The sequence below is a fragment of the Talpa europaea genome, assembly GCF_964194135.1.
Source record: "Talpa europaea genome assembly, chromosome: 8".
NCBI lineage: Eukaryota > Metazoa > Chordata > Mammalia > Eulipotyphla > Talpidae > Talpa > Talpa europaea.
This window is the reverse complement of record NC_140075.1, coordinates 98,459,733-98,487,024: the sequence shown is the minus strand read 5'-3', so window position 1 is coordinate 98,487,024 and position 27,292 is coordinate 98,459,733. Positions and strand designations below refer to the sequence as shown.

The 27,292-nt window shown below is 40.4% G+C and overlaps 1 protein-coding gene across 10 annotated transcripts in view; it reads right to left on the bottom strand.

Moving 5' to 3' along the window:
* The window catches only part of RGS6 (regulator of G protein signaling 6), a gene marked incomplete at both ends in the record, with an annotated part of 422,024 nt that overhangs the window by 112,087 nt on the left and 282,645 nt on the right, over nt 1–27,292 (bottom strand). For all 10 annotated transcript variants that reach the window (XM_084240513.1, XM_084240516.1, XM_084240518.1 and 7 more), the window contains one exon: nt 20,578–20,677. In XM_084240513.1, the coding sequence (XP_084096639.1) occupies nt 20,578–20,677 (100 nt within the window). The remainder of the gene's footprint in view (nt 1–20,577; nt 20,678–27,292) is intronic.

Genomic DNA, 27,292 nt, shown 5'->3' with positions numbered 1-27,292 from the left:
GTTCTAAAGCAGCAGATATGGAAGGGATGGGGGAGAAAAGAAGGCAAGAAGTGAAGTGAGGGATGGCGCCAACTTTCAATGGTGGAAGTAAATGTACTGAATCATCCCATTTTCATACATGTGTGTTTAGGAAAGACTCTCTCTGCCAGACGACATTCATATATAGAAACAATACTGAGCAATGAGAAGACTAAAGTTAGTGAGCAGAATCAACACAATATCAAAATTGTAATTGATTTGTTCTCTCTATTAAAATGCAAGAGCCGGGCCTCCCCGGTGGCGCAGCAGTTGAGCGCTGGGTTGCGAAGCTGCCTGCAGCCTCTGCAGCACCGGTTCGATCCCTGGCTGCTCCCCGCCACCGGAGGGTCCCACATGGCGCGCAGACCTCTCCTGCCGCCCGCTGCTCCCCTCAGCAGTGTACTTCGGTCCTTCTGCCTGCTCTGCTCCCCGCTCTGGCTCTGGTGAATTCTCTCACCCCACCCCGCGCTTCTGACTGTACCCAGCGCTTGTATAAATAAATAAATTTAAAAAAAAAATAAAATGCAAGAGCCAAGATGGGTGAGAACACTGTCTGCTCTGTCTACAGCTTATAGCGATAAGCCCAGCACCTTGGAAGTGTTTTGTACAAGGCAGACCCTCAATCAACACTTGATAATGAACTATGAAATTTTGGAGGTAGGGGATAGGAAAGAAGAAGATGTTAGTATTCTTCTTTCCTAGCAGGGAGTCAGTCGATGAAACTACATATTTATTGCTTGACACTATTATTTCTGATGGCGAGAATTGGAAGACTGACTATTTTCTTTATGCTTTTCTGCAAACCCTTGAATTCTTTAAAAAATGAGTGTATATAATTTCTATAGAGGCAACACTGCAAATTTCTTCAAATTTTAAAAAAAAGAATAAAGAGATAATACAAGCAGATACTGGCATATCATGTTATTGCCACACAGATAAAAAATGTCCAATAATTTGATTTTGTTTCTTTTAAAAGGAATAATTGACAAGGTTTTGAGGAAAGAGTATAGGTTGAAGGTGGCTCTGTTTACTTACTAAGCTTTCATCATCCAATTCACCATTTCTTTCCCCACTGTCTTTCTTTTTAAAGTGGATTGTCTCAGAGAGCTCCTGGCTCAAGTCTATCTTAGATTGAGCATGTGACTGAATGCTAGCTGAGATGTCTCCATTTGGGGGACATAATTATTGGCTATTAAGATTGTCCGGTAATTTACAGAGTCATTTCAAAACACATTCCTCTGAACAATACATTCCTAGACTCATCTATTTTCCTTTCTATTTCTTATACTATGGACAAGATAAACTAATGGACAAGACAGGCAGGAAGCTCCAAGGCTTCAGAGTCAGCTGTATTTGTCTCTGTGCTTTAAGAGTTTGAGCAAAGGACAAGCATCAATCTGTCTTCTACAAATAATGTATATTTTCAAAATCAAGACATTCTATGGGGACCAGGGGGAACAATTCTAATACATGTTTCCTATTATTTTCAACAGGGCATATGGCAGGATGCACAATGGAAAGTGGTGAGTTTACAAGTCAGAAGTTGGGTCCTTTTTGTAGGCACTGCAGGGCAGCACACCTAATTTCTCCACGACTTAGTTCCATGAGAGGATTGGAGCTAATCCCCAGGTCTCCATCCTGGCTGTGCACTAGAATCACCTGGGAGGATTGGCCATCATGAAATGCCTTGTTCTCACACCCGTAACCTCGGGTTGGAAAATGCTGCCGGTGATTCTAATGTTGGAATTAAAGACGACTGAGCCACCTCATCGCCAAAATACCCTTTTCCTCAAATCCCATCTTACATCACAGAATATCCTGCTATAGGCTCGGTCCTGACATCCCAGCACTTGGAAAAGTGTCAGACAGATCTGTCAGACCCTCCTGCATGCCTTGAAGATCTTTAGGTGGGAGAAGACAGAAAAACACTTCAGCTAAGCAGACAAACCAAGGCTGAAATCAACCTGACTCTTTGTTCATGCAGGGTTTAAAATCTATCTCCAGCAACCCACCACTTCTTGATTTGATTTGGCCACAAAGAGTCTCTTTTCTCCCACTTGCTGTAATTATGATAGGGAAGGTTGGCATTGCTGCAAAATGGACCTATAATGGAATTAGTTGCTGCTTCCCCACCTTTGTCTAGTGGCAGCTCATCAGGGAATTCCAAATGTTTCCCTGGTTAAACTCTGTCCCCTAAAAGCACACACTAGACCCAGGAGATGAGGGTGACAGCCCTTTTCACACTGCAGCCAGGTTACCTGGGAGGTTCTATAAAGCACCAATTTGGTTAGACTCCAGCACCTTCCCCAGATACCTTTCCTCAATGTCTCTGGTTACAGTGGGTCACAGACACAGTCCCGTGTGGGATCCGGAGGGTGGAAGGGAAAGAGCAGTTGTTTTGTAGGGGACACAGCTCCCACATGTCCCTTACCTCCTTACTGGCAGGCTCACCCCACTGGGGGGCAACAGCCAGGCCTGCAACTGATTCACCATTCCCCCCAGACTTTTCTTCAGCTGCGCTACTGGGCCAGGTGTGTGTTCATCTCTGTGATGATGGGAGCCAGCATGTCCTGCAGGACAACTACATTATCATGGGAAGCATTGAGAACTGACATGGGCTTCCATGGCTCCCAGTTCATGTGGTCCCAACTCATCCTTTCTCTCCACTTCTGTCTATCCTGCTGCTTGTCTGTCCTGCAGACTCCAAACTCCAACATCAGATGATCAAATGGAAGACGACAGCTTTATAGAGACAGCTTAACTAGCATCCACATTGGCACAGCCTCATATCCCTATAACAAATATATATATTCATATCTATACTTATGAAATATAAGTATATGTGTATGACATACATATATAGGTAAAAGGTATATCTATATACTTATAATTCAAAAATACATACAGTTGTATATATACTTGCAATGCATATATGTTATACACACAATACTTCTACATACATAAATACATAGAATGCTATATCCCAGTGGTTCTGCTTCTCCAAATGGACCCTGAGTGATCTTTTAAAAATTCTCCTCTGATCAAATCATCCTAACATAAAACCTTCAATGGTTTCCCACTGCTCAAAAGACTAAAGCTTCTACCCACTCCTCTAGCCTCCTTGTTGTCATGAGGATTATCCTTTAGTCCCAAGAGCTTTTGCACACTGTCCTCTCTGCCTGGCTCCCTCTCTGGGCCATCACAACCTGGTTAACTCCAACCTGCCTTCCATGTCTGGCCAATGCCGCCCATTGCTCCTGCGGTGACCCTGACATCACTGTCTGCTTCTCCCTAAAGCATCATCACCCACGCGGCAGTGCATTTATTTGTGGGATTCTAAGTTTGGAAGGCAGGGAGAGTTAGCTTTGCTTTCCATCGTGTGCTCTCTATACCCAGGACATAGGGCGCGTCCTATACCCAGAACATTGTGTGCTCCCTATGCCCTATACCTTGCTTAGCACACAATTAGCTTTTCTTTATGGCACAATAAGTACCCGTGGAACACATGAATAAATAAAAAATCTCAACAGAGGACAAAGATGAAGGAGTTGCTGAAGGAGGCAACTGCGGGAGTAGGAGGCAAAGTCAAACTTGGAGCCTAGTTAGACCTGGGGGTCTAGCAGGTCAGTCACTGTGGGGAGGCCCATCTTGACCACACACAGTCAGGGGCTATGCTTTTTCTCCTACAAGAGATCAGGATGACTAACTCATGTAAGATGGGCATTTGTTGTGAACTAGACAGATTTTCCTTTCCCAGGGCCAATTTTTGCTAGTGATTTTTCAAAGTTATGACAGTTGATATTCTTAACCTTCGAAACCATCACAATACAGGGTTCAACTTTTTTGTTTCTTGAAGCTTAAAGTCTTTAAAGTAAAACTAGAATTTGGAAATGTATCATTCCCTTCAGAATAAATTAGTGCATGTCTGTGGAAGAAAAAAGACAATTAACACATTCATGAATTATGGTTAAGTTTTCACCTTTCTTTCCAACAGAAATTTATGTAAGAAAAGCTTTCTGCCCTGATTTTAGTTGATTTCTCCATCTGCTTGCATTTGCCAAGGCATGTTTATGTCTTACAATCTCTGCTTCCAGCCTAGGACAACACTCTCTTAAGCTCAGGACTCATCCCTAGAGTATGAAGTCTAAGTAGAAGGTTCTAGAAGATTAGTGTTTATCTGTGGCCCAAAAAGGAAGTAGCCACCAGAAACAAAACACCTAGAAACAAACCACTTATTGTAGAGCTCTGCATTTCAGCCCTACAATAAAAGCCAGGAAGCCTGATTTCAGTTCTTGATTCTATCACTAAGTAGCTACAGGACCTTGGAGAACTCTACCAATTCTCTGAGTCTCTTTCCATGACTGTAAAAGGAGTCAACTGGATCACAAAAGGAACATTAAACTCTGATATACTGTGATTCTAAGGTTTACCTTTCTGGCAGCAACCACAGGAAATGACTTTGATTAGACAAATACAATGACTTTGGGAAAGGCTGGTCCAATGGCTAAATTTATGAAATTTTTATTTATCTCTACATTTCCTGAAGTATTTTTTCCCCTCAACACATTTTACCTCTGAACATTTTCCACATAAACATTTTAAGCTTGAGTATAACATCTTTCTCTGTGTGAAAGTATCCTATGACTCTCGCTTTATAGGACAGTCATGGTTTGTAATTACAACTAATCCCCCTGTACCAACACTCTTGTTCTCCCAATTCAGCCTTCTCCTTATGTCCATACTTTGGGCTTTTCCAGGCTCCACTACAGTTGATGTGAAAGGTTTCACTTTCCACTGAGAAGTATGGCTCTCTACACTCTTCTGTTTTATTTGGCATTCCTCTATTTTAAGGACTGATTTATTTTTTTAAGTAGTTTTTGCAGTTTTCCTACACTTTGCTGTTCTTACCATCTGTTGTTGAGCCTTAAACTACACAAGTCTGTTTATTCAGCACGTGTTCTCCTTGGACCCTAACTTTCTAGTTTGACTTTTATTGTTAATTTGAGAATGTGCAATGGAATCAGAAGAATTTATGAAAATTAATTCAATAGACTCGATTTATGTGACTCCAAGATTTTCATTCACCTAGGATAGACTTCAATTTTATTAATTTACACAAAACATTCAAACTTGAATATGCACTATCTAAACAGTTTTCTTGTGGGATCTTTCTTTTGCCTGATTCTTAAAAAATGGTTTGTTTCTAGGTGTCTAAAACAATTAACTACCCAGTTGTATTTCTTGATGGATTGTGTGAGACCATCAGTTATACCATTGAGCTGTTCCTGCCATGTGAGTCATGACATTTACAGGCACACCTTGGGGTTTTTGCAGGTTTGGTATCAGACCAGGACAATAAAGTGAACACTGCAATAAAACAAGTCATATGACTCTTTCCTGATTCTCAGTGCCTTACAAAAGTCATGTTTATTTTATCTTGCTGTCTAGTAAGCTTGCAATAGCATTGGGTCTAAATAAATAATTACATATCTTAATTAAAACTAATTTATTGCTAAAATAAGCTGTCATCTGAGCTTACAGTAAACATCACAATATTTTTGCTGGTTTTTCAATTTATGAAAAATCCAATATTGGTGAAGTGTAATAAAGTGAAATATAATAAAATGAGGTATGCTTGTGGTCCCCAAATGTTCCCTGTGCCATGTGTCAGGAAGTCCTGGGGATCAGGTGATGGGACATGGGTGATACAACCTTGCTCTAGGATGATGTTGGAAAGGCCTTTATAAAGTTTCTCTGGTATTGTTGGGGAAATTTTGATAAATGAATTCAAGTGACTCCCCCATCACCAGCCTGTCCTCGCACTCTGTTCCCCAGTGTGCACCTTGCCCTGCACCCCAAGGATACCCAGGGAGAAGTGACACAGTGGGTCAGAGTCAGCCCTGCATTTGAGTCTTGAAAGTCCCACTCATTCTTCGGGGGCCTCCCAAACAAAACTATCTTCCCAGCAAAGGGGAGCAGGAAAGGGAGCTGAGGGGCCAGTTCCCCTGAAGGTGTAGGGCACCCAGTCATGCAGCTAGTGGAAAAAATATTGGGGCATCTAGGACAATTTGTACCCCTCCACCTCCCAAGGTGGATGCAGGGAGTCTGCAAGGCACCATATCCCATTGCACCCAGTCCCCAAATCTGCATTCCTAGAATGATGTAGTAACAGAAATTATTTGTCTGGCAGATGGACTCAAGACTCCCAGCAATATTCACAGCTAAGAGGAGAAAATCAAGTATTTTATACACTTAAGAAAAAAAAAGAAACAATGAAGTTCATAAAATAAGAAGAACAGCACTGCTACTAACACTAATAACAGGGAACATTTATAGGACATAGCTCTTACTAGGAGGCAGACACTATTACACATTAACACACTTAATCCAATAATTCTAGCAAGTAGATGCTATTATTATAGCTCTTGTAGATGAGGAAACCAAGGCACAGAGGAGTTAAGTGTAGTTGGTATTCAAACCTAGGGAAACAGGCTCCAGAGTTTCCAATGTGTCTCCGCCCTGCCCCCCAGGGGTAGCCGGGGATAAGTGACACAGTGGGTCAGAGTCATTTTCCACCTGATCCTGATATATGACCCAGAGAACCATTTGGAATCCACAAGCATACCTCATTTTATTGTAACTTGATTTATTACACTTCACCAATATTGCATTTTTTATAAAGTGAAAGACCAGCAATTGAAAACAGGAGAGGCCTTCAGATTGGGACAAAGAGAATATGACCATGACTTATGTGGACAGGAGGCTGGACAGGAGTGAGACCGAGGCATCTTATCTCAGAGAAATGAAGAGCTGCCTACCTTGCCTGCCTGATCTCATACGCCTCCCTCCCCTGCCACAAATTCAGATACAACTCAGAAAAGCAGCACTTGTCTAGAGGCTAAGTCTGGTTACAGAAGAAATACTCCTTGCACAGATGTGTGTGAGGGCTGTGCTGGTTCTGACCTCAACACGGAAGGTAACGTGTAAGTGATTCATCAGTGGAGACTGAAGAGGGGCCCAGTCTGCTGATCTCATCACCACATTCTTGGGTCTCTAGAGGTTTCTGCTTTCTTGGAATATCTATGTTTCTTCCACACGCACTCTTTTGGTGATATTACACATGCCCCTACTAAAAAACTCTATCGCTATAGTTAGTAAATTAGCCAACAAAGGACCCCAGACACCATTTCCTATTGTAGGAATTGTAGCTTCTTTTGCCAGTCTCATATGTTGAAACTCTGTGTGTGATGGCATTTGAATGTTTAACAAGGTAATCAAGTGGAAATGAGGTCATTGGGTGAGTGTCATCCAGGATGACAACTGTCCTTATAAGATGAGGAGATTTGGACACTGACACCCACGAGGGGGTAATGTGAAGACAGGGAGAAGAAGGCCATCTACAAGGCCTGGAGAGAGACCTGGAAAAAACCCAGTGTGGATCTTGGAATTCCAGTCTCCGGATCTAAGAAGTAAATACATTCTAGTCACTCAGTCTTGGAAACTCACTTTGGAGGCCATAGCAGTCAACTCGCCATCACTATCTTCCTTCTCCCCATAGTTTCCACTGACCAGACCTCTTTGTTCATCCCCATATTAGGAGAGAAGGCAGAAAGGGATGATTGACATATATATATATATATATATATATATATATATATATATATAATTAGTTTAATTGCAAAAAGTATGTAAAATATGTATAAGGGTATTAGTCACTATTTTAAGTGTACAATTTAATGAATGTTGGTAATTGTACACAATTGTATAATCATTATCACAATCACAATAAAACAGTTCTCAAAACTAAGTTTCCTGGCACTCCTTCAGATAGATTCTCTCACACCCCACCCCACCCCCAGGGAGCCACTGATCTGCTTTCTGTTCTTATAAATTTGCAGTCTTAAAAATTTCAGATAAATGGAACATTTGCCATATTTTTGGAGATTATTCTTAATTAAAAAGGCAATGCTTCATTTACTTTAGATTACTGGATGCTATTTTTTATATATAGGGATGTTAGAAAGAAACTTAAAGTAGGATGGTGTGTGAAGAAAGTTTTGAGATAGATCTCGGCTGGCCTCCCTGCCTTGCCCGGCTGGGCATGAAGGAGATGTGCTGTCATCTCTGATGCTTGGGGGTTAGGACACCACCCGAGCCAGCCCGGGAAATGGCCAGCCCAGGATGTGCTGAGGAGGACTTTAAACGAGCTCCCTTCCTCCAGGTTTGCTAGTGGTCAGACATGGGGCAAATTCCCCGCTATTTGCTGGTCACAAAGACATTGGCTCAAGAGATCCAGACCATACTGGGATTCTAAAGCTTTGTCAAAATGAAGAATTCCTTGTAGTTTAGGATTTTAAAGTAGGCCAATTTTTGAGACAACTTTTGAGAAAAGTTAAGTTTCTTTATTTTCCCATTGTGTGTATGTATAGCAGGTGGAGAACTCAAGATGAGAGAAATGTTTAGCTGGGCCAGGAGTGATCCAGGTGTTGGGTTCCAATACTGTAAAGGGTCTTTCTATGACTCTACACAAAAGGCAAAACCTGGGGGAAGTCATTCCATTTCCTCTAAAGAGAAACAGGTGCCCTGGCTTCTTCGATAATGATGTGGAGCTGGTGACAATGACCGAGGTCAACACTCCATGCTGGGCTCATTGGATATTTTCTCATTGTCTGAAGGACAACCCTGTGTAGAAAGTTCCATTGTCCTCATTTCACAGCAGAGGAAACAGTTCAACACCATCTGATATCAATAAGAGGCAGAGTTGGGCACTGAGCTCCTGTCCTGATTTAAACTCTGTTGGCCCTTTGCCCACTGACTTTGCTCACATACCAATGGTCCCCAATGTTCTAAGAAAATCCCCCCAATATTACTATGAAGGTTGGTTGCCTCAGATAAAACTTGCCCTGCTAGTCTTGCCCTGGCATTTATAATTTTCAGATGGAGGAAGTGAGGGAAAGGATAAGGGAATAGTCAAGGTTGGTGCCAGGACTAGAAATGGGAGCAGGTGACCACTCTGCCCAAGATGCCAGTCAGCTCCTCCCATTCACATCCTGCATGTCTGTCATCTCTGGTGACTGAGTAAGGCAAGCCCAGTGAGGACGATGTTTGGGCAGCCCCTGGCAAGGAATGAGTTCTCTTTTAGAACAATCAAGAGGACTGAATTTTCTCAGTGACAAAATAAAAGGTCACCTTGTCACAGAAGCTTTTTCCACCCTCATTCATGACTGAAAACATACTGGACTGGAAACAGATTTGAGTCATGTTTACAAATGAGAAGGCATTTTGGGAACTGTGATGCTTCCTCACTGTTCCATTAGAATTCTTTGTTGAGCATTATATTGAAGATCTTTGTTGAAGATCACAGCAGAGCTAAACATAGCGGGAGGGGGTGAGGCCCCTGGTGGTGAGGGTCAAAATCCTGTTCCCATACCAACCAGTCTGGGGTCCCCAACTCCCAACTCCACCTTCACTGAAAGAATTCCACAGCCAGGATTCACTTTGCTATCCAGAGCACTAAGTAAGAGAACATAGAGTGTGAACTGGTTAATCACTAACAAACTCCCAGGAATACCTTCCTACTCTGTGGTTTAAGGAATAGATCCCAATCGCCCAATATTTCTCAAGAATTCTTTTGTAAGAACATTGAGGAGACTTGGCTGCTGAGGTTTGCCTCAAAGGTGCATGCTCTGCTAATACCACTTTACAGCTGCAGCCTTCAAGAACTTTTCCTCTTCATGTCATCCCAAAAGAATTTTGGTACGCTCAGGATCCCCTTACATATTTTAACACAAACAACTAAATCTTTAAAAGGGTGTTGAAATGGCAGCAAGGATAAAATTTCAGGTGTAATATCTATCACACCTGAGCTTTAAGTATATTTTTGATAAAACCTTGCAGGTTTGAAGCATCCAGTTTATGGAAAAGGACTGCCACAGAACCAAAATGGCAAGCAAAGGTGCATTCTCAGTATAGAAAAGCGAGGAAGCTTCCATATATTATCATAACTTACTAGTAACTGTAGCAATTTGGAATTCTTAGACCAACAAAATAATTGTGGGTGAAGGAGGATTTTAGCATCAACATATTTAGAATTGCGTGGTGATAATTTTATAAAGCAAACTGACTCTTATTCAGGTTTATCACTACTTTAAAATTCTCTACAGAAAGTGACCCAGTTCTCCTTAACCCCCAAACTTAATGCCTGCATTTGGAGTGGATGGCCCCCACAGTCCTACCCTTGTTATCCACCAGAGGGTAAGTGACCTTCCTTGGGAAAGAGTAAAACAAAAGGAGTTAGGTGAGAGAAATCAGCACTGTAGATGAAGCTCTCTACTTTTTCTTCACAGTCTTGCCCTGATCTTCTGTGATCTATCAAGGGAGAGAGTCAGTTCCATGTAGGATTACTGCTCATTTAAGGCTGTTAGTAAACATAATAGGTGATAATTGGATAATAACTAGCAAGCAGTCAGATGGGTCATGTTGCAGGTTTGTTTACAGAAGCTTGACAGTATGGGTGAAATACCCTAAACCTGTTTGAAATACATAGACTTGATTGGTGTTCTGTCTGGCAGAAGTCCAAAGTTAGATTTATGGACAGAGTATAATCCAGAAGAACAGCAAAGTCAGATTTTTCAAAGCGTTCAGTTACCTCCATTTCATGATATATTTTTATTTTATATTCCTTTAAAATCTCTCTCTCGTTCCCTCTTTCTCTCCCTCACCCATCCACACACGTGTATATTCAATTTTTACATGTTGCAACTCTAGTATATCTAATTATGCATTTAACTATATATATAAAATTGTAGTTTATATAACTATGTATAAGTATATATAATTATATATGTAGTTGTAAACTACATATGAAAAATTTAATTGTGAAATACATCAATATATACATAAAATATATAAATTATAAGGAAAAAAATCCCATCTATAATTGCATCAAAAAAAATTAAGTACCTAGAAATAAACTTAACAAAGGGGATGAAAGACCTTTCTTGCTAAAAGAAAGGAAGAAGACAAAGAGCAATGGAAAAATATTATTTGCTTACGGGTTGGAAGAATTAACAATATTAACAATTAACAATATTAAAATTTCCATCATACCCAAAGCAATATATAAAGTTAATGCAATCCCTCATCAAAGTTTCAGTGGCATTCTTCAGGGAAATAGAGCAAACATTACTGCAATTTGCATATGGGGCAAAAAAAGACCTCACAAAGCCAAAGCAATCCAGACAAAAAAAGAATGGATCTATTGTGCTTCCATCAAACTATACTACAAAGCAATCATAATCAAAATAGTATGGTACTGGAATAAAAATCGATCAATGGACTAGAATTGAGAGCCCAGAAATAAACCCACACTTACATAGCCTGCTAATTTATGATAATGGATCCCAGAGTGTACAATGGAGAAAAAAAGTCTCTTCAATAAATGATGTTGGGGAAATTGGACAGTCACATACACACAAAAGAATAAAACAAAATCACTACCTCATACTGTATACAATAATTATTTCAAAATGGATTAAAAACATGGATACAAGACTTGAAACCATAAAATACATAGAAGAAAACACAGGCAAAAATCTCCACAACTTTGACTCCAGTGTTGTCTTTGGGGAATTAACAATAGCAAGGGAAACAAAAGCAAAGATAAACAAATGGATATATCAAATTAAAAACTTCCACACAGCAAAAGAAACTGCCATTAAAATGAACAAGCACTCTAGTGAATTGGAGAAAGTATTTGACAATCAAACATCTGACAAGGGGATAATATCTAAGTTCTATAAAAAACTCATAAAACTCAAAGCAAACAACACAAGAAAAATGGGCAGAAGAACTAAATAGACAATTTTCAAAGAAGATACACAAATGGCTAACAGGAATGTGAAAAAGTGCTCATCACTTATTGTTAGGGGAGAACAAATCAAAATCACAATGAGAGCCACCTCATTCCAGTGAGAAAGACTCATGTCAAAAAGACCTCATGGCATAATACTAGTGCCTCTGTCTCCAGACACAGTTGTTGGTGTGGAGAAAAAGGAGCCCTCCTACCTGTTGGTGGAAATGAAGACCAGTCAAACCCCTTAAAGAAAACAGTATGGAAGTTTCTCAAAATATTAAAAATGGATCTACCATATGATTCAGGAATTCCACTCCTAGGTATATGTCCAAAGAATACAGAACACTAATTTGAAGGCACATATATACTCCTATGTTTATTGCAGTAGTATTCACAATAGCCAAGATATAGAAACAACCCAAGTGCCCCACAACAGATGAGTGGATTAAAAAGATGTGGTATATATACACAATGGAATTCTACTTAGCTATACAAAAAGATGAAATTTTGCCAGTTGAGACAAAATGGATGGGACTGGAAGGGATTAGATTTAAAAAAGTAAATCAGGAGGAGAAAGAAATAATGGATGATTTCATAGGTGGACTATGACAAGTAAACAAGCTAAGGAACAGACAAAAGGAAATAAAAAGAAATTCTAGAAGTCTAACTGCAGAATAGAAGCTACCAGCTAGGGGGTAGGAAGCAAAGAAGGGAAGGGACCCAATGTTCTGTGGTGGAAAATTACTGGTGTTTTGAGGGTGAGTATGGTGTGACAGGTGTGTACCTAACCGCCTAATAGTGTTATAAACCAACATCACCTCAATAAAAATAAATAAATGTTAAAAAAGGAAAAAGAGCAAAAAAAAAAAAAAAAGAGGCTTTATGTGTACAGAACACGGCTTATTAAAGTCAAAATGTTTAAGGGGAAAAAGCCTTCACAGATGACATAATGACAAGTTCTAAACATGGTTTTAAAATTTTTTATATATACCACATGCCATAATGATTTAAATTTAAATATGTGCTTCCACTAAAGCTTTACATAGTAGATAAAGTGGTCTGTCCTTAGTAGAACAGAATGACAAAATCAGCTGTGCAAGCAACTAAGCCAAAAGTTAATTGTCCCATGTTCAAAGTCTTTGCAGAGGCTTCCTGACAAAAACATGATTTTGCTAGTGTCCTCCCTGCAGCCACTCATCTGGCCATTTCAGTGGATAGCATTTAGTGTTACAACTTTCAATTCACAGGAATCCACAGTCCCTGTTGCCAGCCTGTACCCCTTGTTACAGGGCCCAGTGCCCATGACAGCTTCCTGATGCTTTCCTTAAAAATGACTCCTTGGACCTCCTGGTGGCGCAAGGGTTTAACTGTCAGCACTGTGATGCTATCAGCAGCCACTGCAGCACAAGTAGTTCCCCTGCCAGGGAACTAACCGACATGGTGCAGCAGAACTCTCCTGTCTCACCCATTGCTCCCCTCAGCAGTGTATTTTAGTGGATCCACATTTTCTGCTCCCCACTCTGCTTCTGGTGAATCTTCTCACCCCACCACCCTGGCCTCTGGCATATACCCCAGCTCTTGTATGTATAAATAAAATAAATCTTAAAAATAAATAAACAAGGGCCTCCCCGGTGGCGCAGCAGTTGAGCGCTGGGTTGCGAGGCTGCCCGCGGCGTCTGTGGCGCCGGTTCGATCCCCGGCTGCTCCCCGGCCCCCGGAGGAGGGTCCCACATGGCGCGCAGACCTCTCCTGCCGCCCGCTGCTCCCCTCAGCAGTGTACTTCGGTCCTTCTGCCTGCTCTGCTCCCCGCTCTGGCTCTGGTGAATTCTCTCACCCTCCCGCGCTTCTGACTGTGCCCAGTGCATGTACAAACAGGGCAAACAAACAAACAAATAAATAAATAAATAAAAATACATGCCTCTTTAAAAATAAATAAATAAATAAATAAATAAAATAAACAAACAAATAAATAAATAAAAATAAAAATGACTCCTTGGCCCTACGTCAGTTACAATAAATTTGTATTTCATTCTCTTCTTAAATTTCATCTCACTCTGAAACAGACTTTTAAACAGAAGCGTTTAAAAAAAAATTAAGAGCACAAATTAGAGGGCTGTGTGCTATATTTTCACCTTTAGCAAACTGTCTTTTACTTTTTTCATTAACTTATCATTTCTTCTCAAAGGGAAAAAAAATCAAACAAGGAAAAATCTGGGAAGGATGAATTAATGTGATGGAATAAAATTTTAATGGTATAAAGACCAAGGAGATCAGAATTATTCCTTTTGCTTCAAATTATAACTTAACTAAACATCAGGATATTGTTATTAAAATGAATTTCATAAGAAAGGGAAAAAAGGTACATTTGAAATAAATCTGTTAGAGGTATATTTGTTAAGGAAGACATACCATATTCAATATTTAATTAAGCATCATCTTTCTCACATTGATCCCTCATGACTATATATCCTTATTTCAATCAGTACAGGCTGTGCTACCAATGCTTTTAGAAATCCTCTTTGGAAATAAACTTATGAACAAGTGTAATTCAATTAAAGGAAACCAACTTCATTTATTCAAAGTCCTACTTTATGCCAAAATCAACTTTGCCTTGGCAATTAGTATTTCCCAAATATTATTCCCCAAATTCACTTGGAATTGCTTCTTATTAAAAAAAAAAAAGAAAATTTTTACAGTGAAACTTTACAGACACAAATATGTAGTTTAAAAAAAACTAACATTTTAAGGGGGCATTTTATTTTATTTTATTTTAAAAGATTTATTTTTATTTATTTATACAAGCACTGGGTACAGTCAGAAGCACGGGAGGGTGAGAGAATTCACCAGAGCCAGAGCGGGGAGCAGAACAGGCAGAAGGACCGAAGTACACTGCTGAGGGGAGCAGCGGGCGGCAGGAGAGGTCTGCGTGCCATGTGGGACCCTCCTCCTGTGGCCGGGGAGCAGCCGGGGATTGAACCCGCACCGCAGAGGCTGCGGGCAGCTTCGCAACCCAGCGCTCAACTGCTGCGCCACCGGGGAGGCCCCATAAATATGCAGTTTAAATTAAAGAAAATATTCATGTTACCATAACTGAGGCTAAAGATATTTTCCCCAACATTCCAGGAGTTCCTTGAATACATTGTCCCAATTATCATATACTCCCTGCCAAGCAGGGATAAATGCTAGTTACTTCCATATATTTCCTGTCACTTTTATCACCTATTATATAGTAAATATATAATTTGTTTTTTACTTTTACATAAATGGAATTGTACAGTATAGATATGATGGAGGACAAGAATAGAAAGACGGGAAAGGAGGTGGCCAAGACTAAAACCTGACTCACACCAGGAGTTGGGGGATGGTGAGGGAAATCACGTGACCATTAACCCAGCTGTGGAGGTCTGGCCCTTAGGCACCAGCGCCTTATCACTAGGCAGGAGACCCATGCAGGATCAGATGCTCTAGGGAGGGGAGCACAGACCTGAGGGGAAAGATATGGGATTAGGCCTCCCTGGAATCTCTGGTCCCTTTCTAGTTTTGCCTGTTACCCAACATCAGGCACAAGCAGCCACTCCATGGAGGAGGGACCCCTCCCAAAGAGAAACGGACTGTATCAGGGCAGTTTCTGCACAGGCTGGGGGCAGCACTCCCACTGCCCACCTGTGACTATGCAGGTGCCTCTTCTCACCAACTTGCTCCTCTGCAGGGCAGCAGCTTCTCTGCCTGCCCATGATCTGTACCATGCCGGGGCTTCTCTTTACTGACTTCCCTCAGCGGAGGCAGCTCTCAAGGCCGCCTGCCTGCAACCATGCAGGCCTCTCTCAGCAAACCTGTCCCTTTCCCTAATAAACCTGTTCTTTAAATATAACTACCGTCTCTGTCTCGTGGAGAAACTCGCCTGGGGAACTCGCCTGCGGCTGAAGCAGGAGCTCTGATGAATCTTTCCCAGATGAACCCAAGGACCCCGCATGCCAAAAACCACATCAGATATACAAATCTCCCTTTTCTTGCTTAATATGCTTATGAGAGATGTAAAGCAAGGGTAGGCAAAAGTGGCCCCCTGCCTATTTTCAGCCATATGGCCACACCCACTCATTTACATACTGGCTAAAGTTTTTGCATTACAATGGCAGGGATGGTAATCTCAACAGGGATGGTTCATAAAGTCTAAAGTATTTGCCATGTAACTTTTATGGAAAAAGTTTATCAATTCCTGACCAAGATTTACTACTTGTTTCAAATTGTTACAGGGCAGGGAGAGGACCACCCTGTTACAAAATGTCTAATATCTTAAGATTTTGCACTTATTTTCATAGAGACATTGTGTTGTAGTTTTCTTTGCTTGTATTGTCTTGGTCTATTTTGTTATGGGGTAAACTTAGCTTCCTAAAGTGAGATGAAAACTCTTCTCACCTTCTTAGTGTCGAACTAGTATTTCTTCCTTTCTAAGTCTTCAATAGAATTTACCTAATAAGCCAACGGGGACCATAGTTTTGTATGTGGGTAAAATTTTAACTATGAATTAAACTCCTTAAAAAGTTATAGTCCTACTCAATTTAAAAATTTATCATATGTCAGTTTTGGTAATTTGTATCTAAAGGAATTTTAACATTTCATTTACTGTTAAATTTGTTGGCACAAGGGCATGTCGCTGCGTATAGAATTTTAGATGGACAATATTTGCTTTCAGCTTATTACCTTTCGGTTTCTACTATTTAAGAAAAATTAGCTACCAACCTAATTTTTGCTCTTTTGACATAAGCTTTGTCTATTTTTCCCTCTTGCTGTCTTTAAATATTTTATCATTGTCTTTTGTTTTCTGTAATTTTCCTAAGGGTAGTAAGGGTAGTAGTGCTAAGTGTAGCTTTTTTTTTTTTTTTTGGCTTGAGGATTCTTTTCACTTCTGGACATTCTAGCTGGTGTCTTTTATTAATTTTGGAACTATTCTCAGTTAATTTGTCTTCAGATAATGTTTCTGCCTTATTCCCTCTCTCTTCTACAATAAGATTCCATTAAATATTTGTTTAACCTTGTTATATATTTTCTTTTTTAGTTTTCATTCTACCTACTGTCTTTATTCTGATTTTTTTCTAACTTATCTTTCAATGCAACTAATCTCTTTTGAATCACATTCAATATGCTATGAAATGAGTTCTTTTTTCTTTTTTTAAAGATTTATTTATTTACTTGTACAAGCACTAGGTACAGTCAGAGGCACGGGAGGGTGAGAGAATTCACCAGAGCCAGAACGGAGAGTAGAACAGGCAGAGTAACGAAATACACTGCTGAGGGGAGCAGTGGGTGGCAGGAGAGGTCTGCGCACCATGTGGGATCCTCTCCCGGTGTCCAGGGATCGAACCGGCGCTGCAGAGGCTGCGGGCACCTTTGCAGCCCAGCACTCAACTGCTGTGCCACCGGGGAGGGCCCCTGAAATGAGTTCTTAATCATGGTTATTAAATTTATTAGGATCCTGTAATATCCATCTCTGAGGTTTTTTTTTTTAAATGATTTGCACTTCTTTGTTGAAAGTTCCCCTTTTTGCTCTTTATCTCCTTGAAAATAGTCATGACAGTTATTTTAAAGTTTGTGTCTGATGATTTCAATATGGGGAGCTCCTCTGAGTTTGTGTCTATCATCTGTTGTTTCTACTAGTTTTCCTTCATGTTAACTCATCTCCTTATGTGCCTGGTTATCTTTGATTATGGACTGACTTTATATTTGGAAATTCATAGAAATAATTTGAAGACTAGAATAAAGTTATCTTCCTCCAGAAAGTATTTTTATGTACTTCTTCCAAGTGTCCAAGGGCCCTAACAATCCTAACAATCTGGAATCAGATTCCTGAGCATAGGACCATGGTAATGTCCTGGGATGTGTACTGTTAATAATTATCTAAGCGTGGGCCTCCCTGGTGGCACAAGGGGTTAAGCACAACACTGTGAAGCTATCCGCAGCCTTGGCAGCATGAGTTTGATCCCCAGCAGGCCAGGGAGCTACACACATGGCACAGCAGACCTTTCCTGTCTCACCCGCTGCTCCCCTCAGCAGTGTATTTCAGCCAGTCTGCCTGTTCTGTTCCCCACTCTGTGTCTGGTGAATCCTCTCACCCCTGCCCTAGCACCTCTGGCCTGTACCCCAGTTCTTGTATGCATAAATAAATACATATTTGAAAAAAACCAACAACCCCCCCGCAAATAATTATCCAAGTGATTCTCATTTCCAGGGGGAATGCTTCAGACATCTATAAGGAACTGTTCCAATTCAAGAGTCTATAATTTTCTCCATGAGGTAATGGAAACCACATTGCAATGGTAGCAAGTAATCCAGATTCTATCTTGGTTCTGTCTTGACAAGCTGTGTGATTTTTGAACACATTACATAATGTCCTAAGACTCAATTTTCCTGTCTGCAAGAATAAGTGAGAATAGATGTATCTCATGGGTCTTACAAGCTAGAAATGTGGGTTTCTGAGGGTGGCCTGGAAGAAACAAATCTTCAAAGTCACTGGAAAATTCTTTGCAACATTCAGGCGATAGAGAATTATCTTGGAATGACTGTCTGTGACAGCTGAGCAAGGCCTCACGACCTGGCTGGTTTCCTGGAGTTGGCAGGCATTCAGCCCTGGCTATGTCTGTCACACAAGGCAGGTGGGAGTGGATAGGGTGGCAGAACTGAAGTTGGAAACTCAGAAACCTGACCAATTTGGCTCTAACCACTTCATTACTTTTTACTATTGAAAAGTGAGGGCTAAGGAGGCAAATCAGCTGTCCTGAAGAGTGGTGAGATAACCATGCGGTGCCTTATCTATGGGCAACTAGCTCAGGAATACACCGGCCTATAGAAGGTGAGACTAGTACCTATCTCAAAGATGAAGATATGCAAGTTTTAGTAGCTACTCACATCTCTGCCACTTAAGCTCTGATGACTTTCAAGTCCATCTCTCTCAGATAAAATGTTCTTCAGAACAACAGTTCCAACTGTCTCCTGGACAGCACCACCTAAAAAGCCCCTTCAGAACCTCCAACTCAACAGGATCAAGATTGATCTATCTTCTATTCCAGACTATATTGGGTAAAGGTATCCAGACTAATAAAAGTTATCTTTATTTTTATCAAATTTATATTTATTTTTATTGTGTTTATTATTAATAAAGAGCTGACTAGTAAGTTTAGATTAGCTATTTGAAGACCAGAAGACAAAGTAGTGAAAAACATGATGGAAAAGACTTTATTTTCAGCATAGATAATCAAAATTGTTGCTTTCTATCTAGGTTCTCTATGGGTTCTGATGAAAGCCCTGCATAAATTTAATTAGAAAGATGGAAGGCCAAGAAATGCCTATAACCTGTTGGGCAACTGATTCCAACTGACAGACACCAATACATTAGGAAGATTGTAAACAAGTGTATCACGAAGTCTGTTTTAAAGGAAATCATCAGAAGGTAATAATACCACTCAACTCTGATCTTTTTTGTGTCACGGGGTGCTGTGGATCCCTTCTGACCATGCCTGTGAATTCTAGAGAACTTTGTTCATCCCAATGCTCGACTGTGTTTGTAAATACAGCTCCCCCTCCTCCCTACCTTCATTCCTCACTTTTCTGAAAGTCCATATCCCCCAGGTCTATATTTTCCCCTTGACTTCAATGTTGACATGTTTTTTTTGGCAAATATATTATTCTTGAACCTTCTCCTTATAGTCTAAAGTCTTAAAAGCTTAGAGTTTTCCTACCCAGACTTACTCATTCGATACATCACAAATGTACCTAACTGTATATATCTGTGCTGCTGCTTTTTACCGTTGGGAGATTTCCAACTCAGAATAGTTGTTGGGCAGTATGCAAAAGAATATTTCAGCAAGGCTACTTTCTGCAGATTAACGTTATTCTCATCTTTAATTTTCACCATGCTGTTGAGAGAATGGTGATAAGAAGCTTTCCAGAGCTTCTGTTAGCCATGGGGTCCTGGATGTATTGGAACATACTTTACATCAATGATAGTCATTTGGAAGAAACTTGTCTCAGCTTTCACCAGAAGACTCTCATCAATCTCCTGTTTTTCTCCATCTTCTTGCCTTCATCATTGTCACTCTGATTTCATCCCTATTATTTAACCTTTTCTTCACTCTATTTCGACTCCCTCCACTTAGTTTCTTATTATGCCAAGTACATGTCTGCGTTGGTGACCTAAAATTTGCTGTCTAGAATGTTCTTTCCTCAATATACATATGAGTCAACCCCTCATCTTAAATGAGGTAAATTAAATGTCACCTTTTAGGGAATTCTTCTTTGACCACAGCTCCAAAATTGTAACACACCTATCCCTTTTCCATGCTTTTTCTCCTTGGCCTTTATCACTGCCTAAAATTCTCAAAAATTCCTGACTTATTTTTTGTGACCACCACTAGAATCTATGAGATTCTCTGAAAAATTTGATTCAGAAATTTTGATTTGTTTCACTTACTTCTGAATATCCAGTCCCCAACAATTCTTATAAAGTAGTAAGTATGCAATACATACTTATTGAATAAATGATCAAGCATATAGAAAAAAGGACCAGATGGAATTGTAGAAAGAAGTACATTGGACACATCATCTTTACTGCTCATAAATTCTTAGACACCCTTCATCTTACAATCAAAACTATACAACCAGAAATAAGCCTTGTCTTATTTCCACCAATACCTTGTTAGGAGATCATTTACCTGTGACAACACTGGGGATTTTAGAGAGAAAGCTCTTGACTGTTCTGATGGGTACACCCCCTGTCTTGTCATCTTGCATCTTTGCAATGATATCTTCAATCTGAAAAAGGTAAAGAAAAGAAGTGTCATTTCGCCCCCACAAATAGTAAAGGATACCTTTATAAAAAGCTAAAATGAATATATGTGCCAAAATGAATACCAACAACAGATACCAGAAAAAGACTTCAACTGGTCAGTTATTAAATATAGTAGCAGGATCTGTTATGGACCAGTGCTGGGGCTGGGGAGTTTGAGGATTCATGGTAGCATGCTCTATCAGAACAATAACCTAGTTGAATAAGGTAAGGAAAGAGAAATACATTAGAATTCTTGATAGGATGCAACATGTAATTCAAATTGAATGTGATAAAATCCCCTCTCCCAAATTGGGTTTTTACATAGGGTTGAACCATATGAACCACCACATTCAACCTAATAAATGGTAATTTCCTAGGGTTCAACTTAATACATTAACATACTATAGTTCAGAAGCACAGCATGGACTGCCTTTGAGCCAGAATCAGGTGAAAGGAAAAAGATTGTAAATCAAAACACAGAAAGTTCTGATGCTGCAAAGTTGGAGGACACATCTCACTGGCTGGGAGCAATGGTATAGGATGATCACCTTGAGCTGGAAACAAGGTTAACAAGGACAGGAGCATCTCCTTTTGGACTAAGGAAGACCACACTATCAGGAGAAAGACCATGTGTGTTGTGACCTTTAGCCAGGTAAAACCTTATTGATGAAACAGAAACATGTACATACACTGAAAATAGAACAGAGAGAGGTGACGGACTACCAAGGATATAGGTCCCTAACTATGAAACCTATTTGTAGCTTAGATGTTTTAAGTCAGATATAAATTCCTGGGCAGAAATCTTCAGAACAGACCACAGAACAATCTGTAATAAAGACATACACTTTTTGTTTAGGGAATGGCATGCGGGGCAAATGGAAAAGGGAAGACGTTAATGTTTGCTTTTTCATACATTTGTTCTCCTTAGCAACAACATAACTTTGAAACATGAGACGGATTTTCCGAGCACTTACATAATAGAGTTCTAAAATTTTACGTCTAGAAATTTAAAGATGTAGTTCATCCAGTTTAACATACAAGATTGTAAATGGAGGTTAAGTTTCTCAACCTAGACACACATGGGAGGGCTGGTTATGGCAAGATCATTATTAATGATTGGTGATGAGTAGCTTCTTCCTAGAAACCAGGACCAGGACTTGGCTTTATTTAAGAAGTCCTTTCAATGTATCATCTTTACTACTTACAATTCTAGACAACCCTCAGATCAATATCTTTTTCAATAGAAAGAGAACCTGTTACAGACACAGTTAAGATATGGCATAACTTAATAATTACCTAATTATTATGTGCTAGGTTTCTTTCTAAGAATTACATATAGATTATCCTGTTTAATCCTCATGATCACTTCACAGGCTAGATCCCACCATTATCCCATTTTTCAGATTAAAAAACCTAAGATTTGGTGAGTTGTACTAATCAAGGCAGTGGATTCAATGTGGTAACAACCTCTCAGTGGCATAAACAACCTCTTATTTCCCTTTTACGCTATAAGTCTACTCTGCAGAGTAAAGGGGGGACTCTGCCACTGTAACTTCTCTGGCCCCCGGCTGATAGAGCAAACAGTGTTTTGAATGCTGCTGTTGGCCACTGTACCAGAGGGACAAGAGAGAATTCTGGAGAGCCTCATATATTGATTATTAAATGTTATAGCCAAGACATTACATATAATACATCTGTTCATAAGTCTCTATCCAGACCCAGTCAAAGGGTACCAAATAACCACAAAGGACCTGAGGGATCCTGTCTTCTGGGTGTCAGGAACTAATCATTGTGAGCAGAACCAAGGGCCACCCCAGAGGTTAAGCAACATTCCCAGAATCCCAACTGGGTTCTGAATTTGAACCTAGTCACAGACAGATCTTAGAGCTTAGGCTTCTCCCACCTAAGCTGTTCTGTCTCCCAGTAAGAATCCCAGAAAACCAGTGAATCAGGGAAACCATCCCCTGATGGATATTTCTGGGTTTCCTTGAGAAGTACTGATAGCTAGAAAAAATCCTAAGCATCTAGCTCTCAGAGAGCACATGGATATATCTATCATGCTAGGAGAAAGGGCCTTTCTCTAAAGACCTCATGCTGTTAAGTAAAAGGATGAGAAGGATTTTCATCTGCATTCTGTTAATAGTCTCAGCTGGTGTTCCTCCACCTTCTCTCCTCAGCCCAACAGTTCAGGGTAGTTTGAGGACTACTGACAGTCAAGAGGGTCACTCCTAAAAAATGGTCACATTTCCAGAATAATCTTTGCTTTTGATCTAGCATATTATCGGGAACCAGAAGTGTCAGTTACATGACTGCTTTCTACCGGATGGCCTGAAAATGGTTGGGAAGTGGAGGGAAGCCAATATTTCAGATCAGTTAGACCCTGGCGTCACTAGATGGCAATGATTATCAGTCTGCTAATTTGGACTAGAGTTAGAAGCTGGCTGTGCAGATTCTTTTCTCTTCTGCTCTGTTTAGTTGCTCGCTCACACACTGAATCTTCAAAGAGCTTATTTACTAAAAAGGAAGAGCTATCACCTTATGGTGGTTCACACTGTGCCAGAAAGGCGATTATGCTATAGCGATAGCTTACAACATCGGGGCTGGAAGATCCCAATCCTTGGGTCCTCCATGGTGTTGATATACACCTATATCCTCACCCTTGCCTTCTGGTGGGTAGAGTCTGCTCTTGACTCTTGGGCTTGACTATGTGATCTTGCCTGTTATTAAATATGACATGATATAAAGGTTTTCAGTGTACCTGCATGGTTATGCCTAACTTCTCTTGCTCTCCTGCATCAGATAGCTGTTGTTCTTTCTAAGGAAGATGAGACACCTCTGGAGCAGGAGGGACTCAAGCCAGAGCTATATACAGAAACCTTAGATGACCTGCAGATACGTGAGGAAGAAATAAATGTTTACTGCTGTGTGACACTGATTTTGGGGTGACTTGCTAAACAACCAAGTTGGGGCTATAGCTGACTGATACAACAGGGCTCTGAAAAAAATTATACTTGTCAAAAATTGCTAAAGCCACAACAGATACTTAAAATGAGAATAAATGAATCTTAGAGGTGGAGTATCTTAGAGCCCAACCTTTTTTAAGAACACAAAAATCCCACCATTTACCCACCTACTTCAAAACTCTTAGGCACTATGCTATTCTGGTAGCTCATTCTATTGCCATGTTAGACAATTTTGTGTGGCTCAGTCTCATTCGAGAGCACAGTCGCTACCTCTGAATTTTTTGTCATGGTTTCTGGATAACTGCTAAGAGTTTAGAACCCTATCCAAAAAGTAAAAGTGGGCGCTTAAGAGCTTCTATAACATGTGATGACGAGCTTTTTTAGAATATCATTATGATCAATAGTCTCAGATACTTCAAATTATCTAATTTATTTCTCAGTTTAAAAATTATTTAATAAATAATTTTGTTGAAATTGAGACTCAGAAAGGTTAAGTGACTTACCCAACAACCCATAGCTAGCAGTGGTAAAGCCAGAACTCTTACCCCAGTCTTCTTGACTCTGCACTTGTCTATCTGCCTAAGCTCTGTCTATCACATCTAAGATTCACCTTTTTTTATTTTCAATCAATGCCTGCTGACATGCTTTTTCAGGGCACTTAATACAGTTTGCATCAAAGAGAAAGTTTATCACAGTCCTAAGGGGGAGGAGGAAGAAACAGAGAAATTGATCCAGATAATCAGATTATCAGTCATTTTAGGATTGATTTCTGCCCAATGGCTGTGGTATTTTGCTGCTCAGCATTCTCTCTCTGTCCCAGGGCTTGGTTGGATTTATCTTCTGCTGGTAGATCACAGCTTCTGGCTCAGGAACAAGGAAATGGGAATGTATATACTTAGATTATCTTGATGGCTCAGCTCCATCTACTTCTGACATCTTTTGTTCCTGAAGAAGAGCAAAATCAATTCCCTGACATCCTTTCCTCTGAGGTTCTGTGTCATTAGGGAGCATGTTGGACCTAAGTTTCACTGTGCCAATCAATAAACAGGTGGCCCTTATCTGACAGCCAAGCGATGCAGAGAAACCACTTGGCCAGCTCGGCAGTTCTGCCTGGATGGGTCACAACAACCAGGATGCCCTTCTCCAAAGAGCTCAAAGCTCAGCACTGACATGCAGGTAAGACATTCACCCAAACAGCAGGAAAAAAGGGAAAGCATTACACTGGGGGTGCGGTGGGTGGGGTGAGGGGGTGATTCTTTGAAACAAGAGATATTATGGGATGGTAGGTGCAATCACTGAACTAGGGATGGGGTATGAGAAGGCAAGGAGAAGCAATGCTTTCTTTACAAACTGAAGCCACAGCAAGACCCTGGAAAGAACACTAGACTGAGGCTCAGGCATCATGCTAACCTTAGCATGACTTACTGTACTGACTCACTGTGACCTTGGACAAGTTACTTAGCTATTCTCAACTTCATGTTCCTCATCTCTTACAGGTCATGGGTCTGGTTGCTAAACTAAGGTGTCTTGTTCTAAAACACGAGTCTTCTCTGGCTTGACAATACAGAGTTGCGTCTGCAAGGAAAGGACAGGACAGGCATTCTCATTCTCCACATCACCCATCTTCTCAGGGGATCTGTGGACTGCTCCCTGTGCTGTGAGGGCCAAGAGCACTGGGCAGGACCAGGTACTTTTGATATTTTTCAAAATAATTTTGGACAAATCAGAAGCCAGACAGGATGTGATCCAAAAAGGTCCTGACACCGTTTCTTGCTCAGCCCAGACCTGCTTACCCCTGCTTGGGTAGATGGTATGCCTAACAGAAATGACCAAGGGCCAAAGTTAGTTTTGCTTGTGTAAACTAATTATTGACTGAACTAATTTATTTAGCTCCTCCAATTTTTTTTTCTCTGGGGAAGATTTAAAAACTTCAAGAGTAGGTAAATGATGCTGTGATTATTAAAGAAATAAAATCCACAAGCACTTCAGCAAAGAAGACTGAGTATCCCTGGGGCATGAAGGTCTTTTTTATTGAAGCGTTTCATCTTCACTTCATGATCAGTTGCCTATTTCTAGCTACTAATGACTGTCACTTTGGTTTCTGCATTTCATTAAAGACCCCTTCTGTTTAGGTGTCTGTGCAGGAGTGAAAATAACTCTTTGGGCACTATCTTATCAGCCTGGAGGCAGGAATCAGAGCTGGAAAATGATAATCATATTTCTTAATCCAAAATGGGCATGCTTCACTGAGCATGCTCTGTCCCATATGTACCCCATAAGATCACATTTATTTTTGAAAGCATAGTTATTCTCAACCTTTAAAAGCTTTCAACTTCACTTCCTGGCTCAGTGGGCAGTCGGACAGTCATAGAACACCTACAAAGTGCCAGGCACTGTTTTAATTCTGTGGTTACAAAAGGAGGTAAAACACAGAAATGTTTCCCCTTTATCACGTGCTATTACATTTCAGAAAGATTAAGGGCTGCAGTTTCCTGGCTAAGCATGTGTTGGAGATAACAGAGCTAAGTAGTCATTTCAAAGAAGTCAGAAGGTGAGGCACTAAGAAATATCACTTTCAGAGACCTTTTGGAGAGGGAATCAGCAGAACTTCCTTTTCGCCCTTCCGTTCAAAAGACTGATTTCAATGGCATGAGGGTAGTTTTCAGATTCTGTGATATTGACGACAGTGAATGACATGCCTGCTAATTTACTTTTCATTAAATTAACTTTTGACTCACTGTTATCAGTCCAAAGTTAAAAAAAAAAAAAAGGAAGTTAAAAAAAGGTTCAATCTCCAACCGCGAGTGGTGGTTCCATTCCAAGTAGTCTGGGTGCGGGTGGCCACTGGAGTGACGAATGACCTTGCTGTAGTTATCCGGTTTTATGTGATTCACCATCTTGGCCTTTCCTTCATGGTTCCACGGAGCTGCCCTAGCTCTAGCCATCACTTCTACATTCAAGAAGAAAGGTGGGAAGAAGAGGTGCTTGTTCCTTTTATACAGGAAGCTATATTCTTCCCAGAAGATCCCAAAAGATCTCCGTTCTAGTCTCACTGGCTAGAAACAGGGTCTTGGGGCTTCATGTTACTACAAAGAGAAGAGGGTAGTTAGCTTTTCCAGCCTGCACCTCACATTGACGCAAGGGAAGAGGGAGATGAAGGTGGGGTGTTAACTGAGTAACATTGTCTGCTACAATGGCTGTATTAGAGAATATTCATGAAGACGGTTGGGCATACCCTGATTCCTCTACGATCTGTTCTCCACACTCAGCCTGTGTGTGCTCTAAAAGGGAAAATATGAACATCAACTACTTAAAATCTATGATTTCTCAGCGCCTATTCTGCCATGAGCTCAAGGACTCTATGTTTTCTCTACATTAATTATCACTTTATATTTGTATTTCCCATTAGACTGTCTTGCTGACACCATAGAATTTTAATAGTTTTATGCTCAGTAAATATTTATAGAATGATGGATTGAATGAATGCCTCAATAAATGAATGAATGAATGACATGCATGCCATAATCTTGACTTTATCTTGGATTTCAGCATTGACTGGGACACTTAATGGTTCAGGGTCTTAGGGATGGTGTAGCTGCAATTTAAAGTAATTGGTATTTAATTTTTTATATTCTG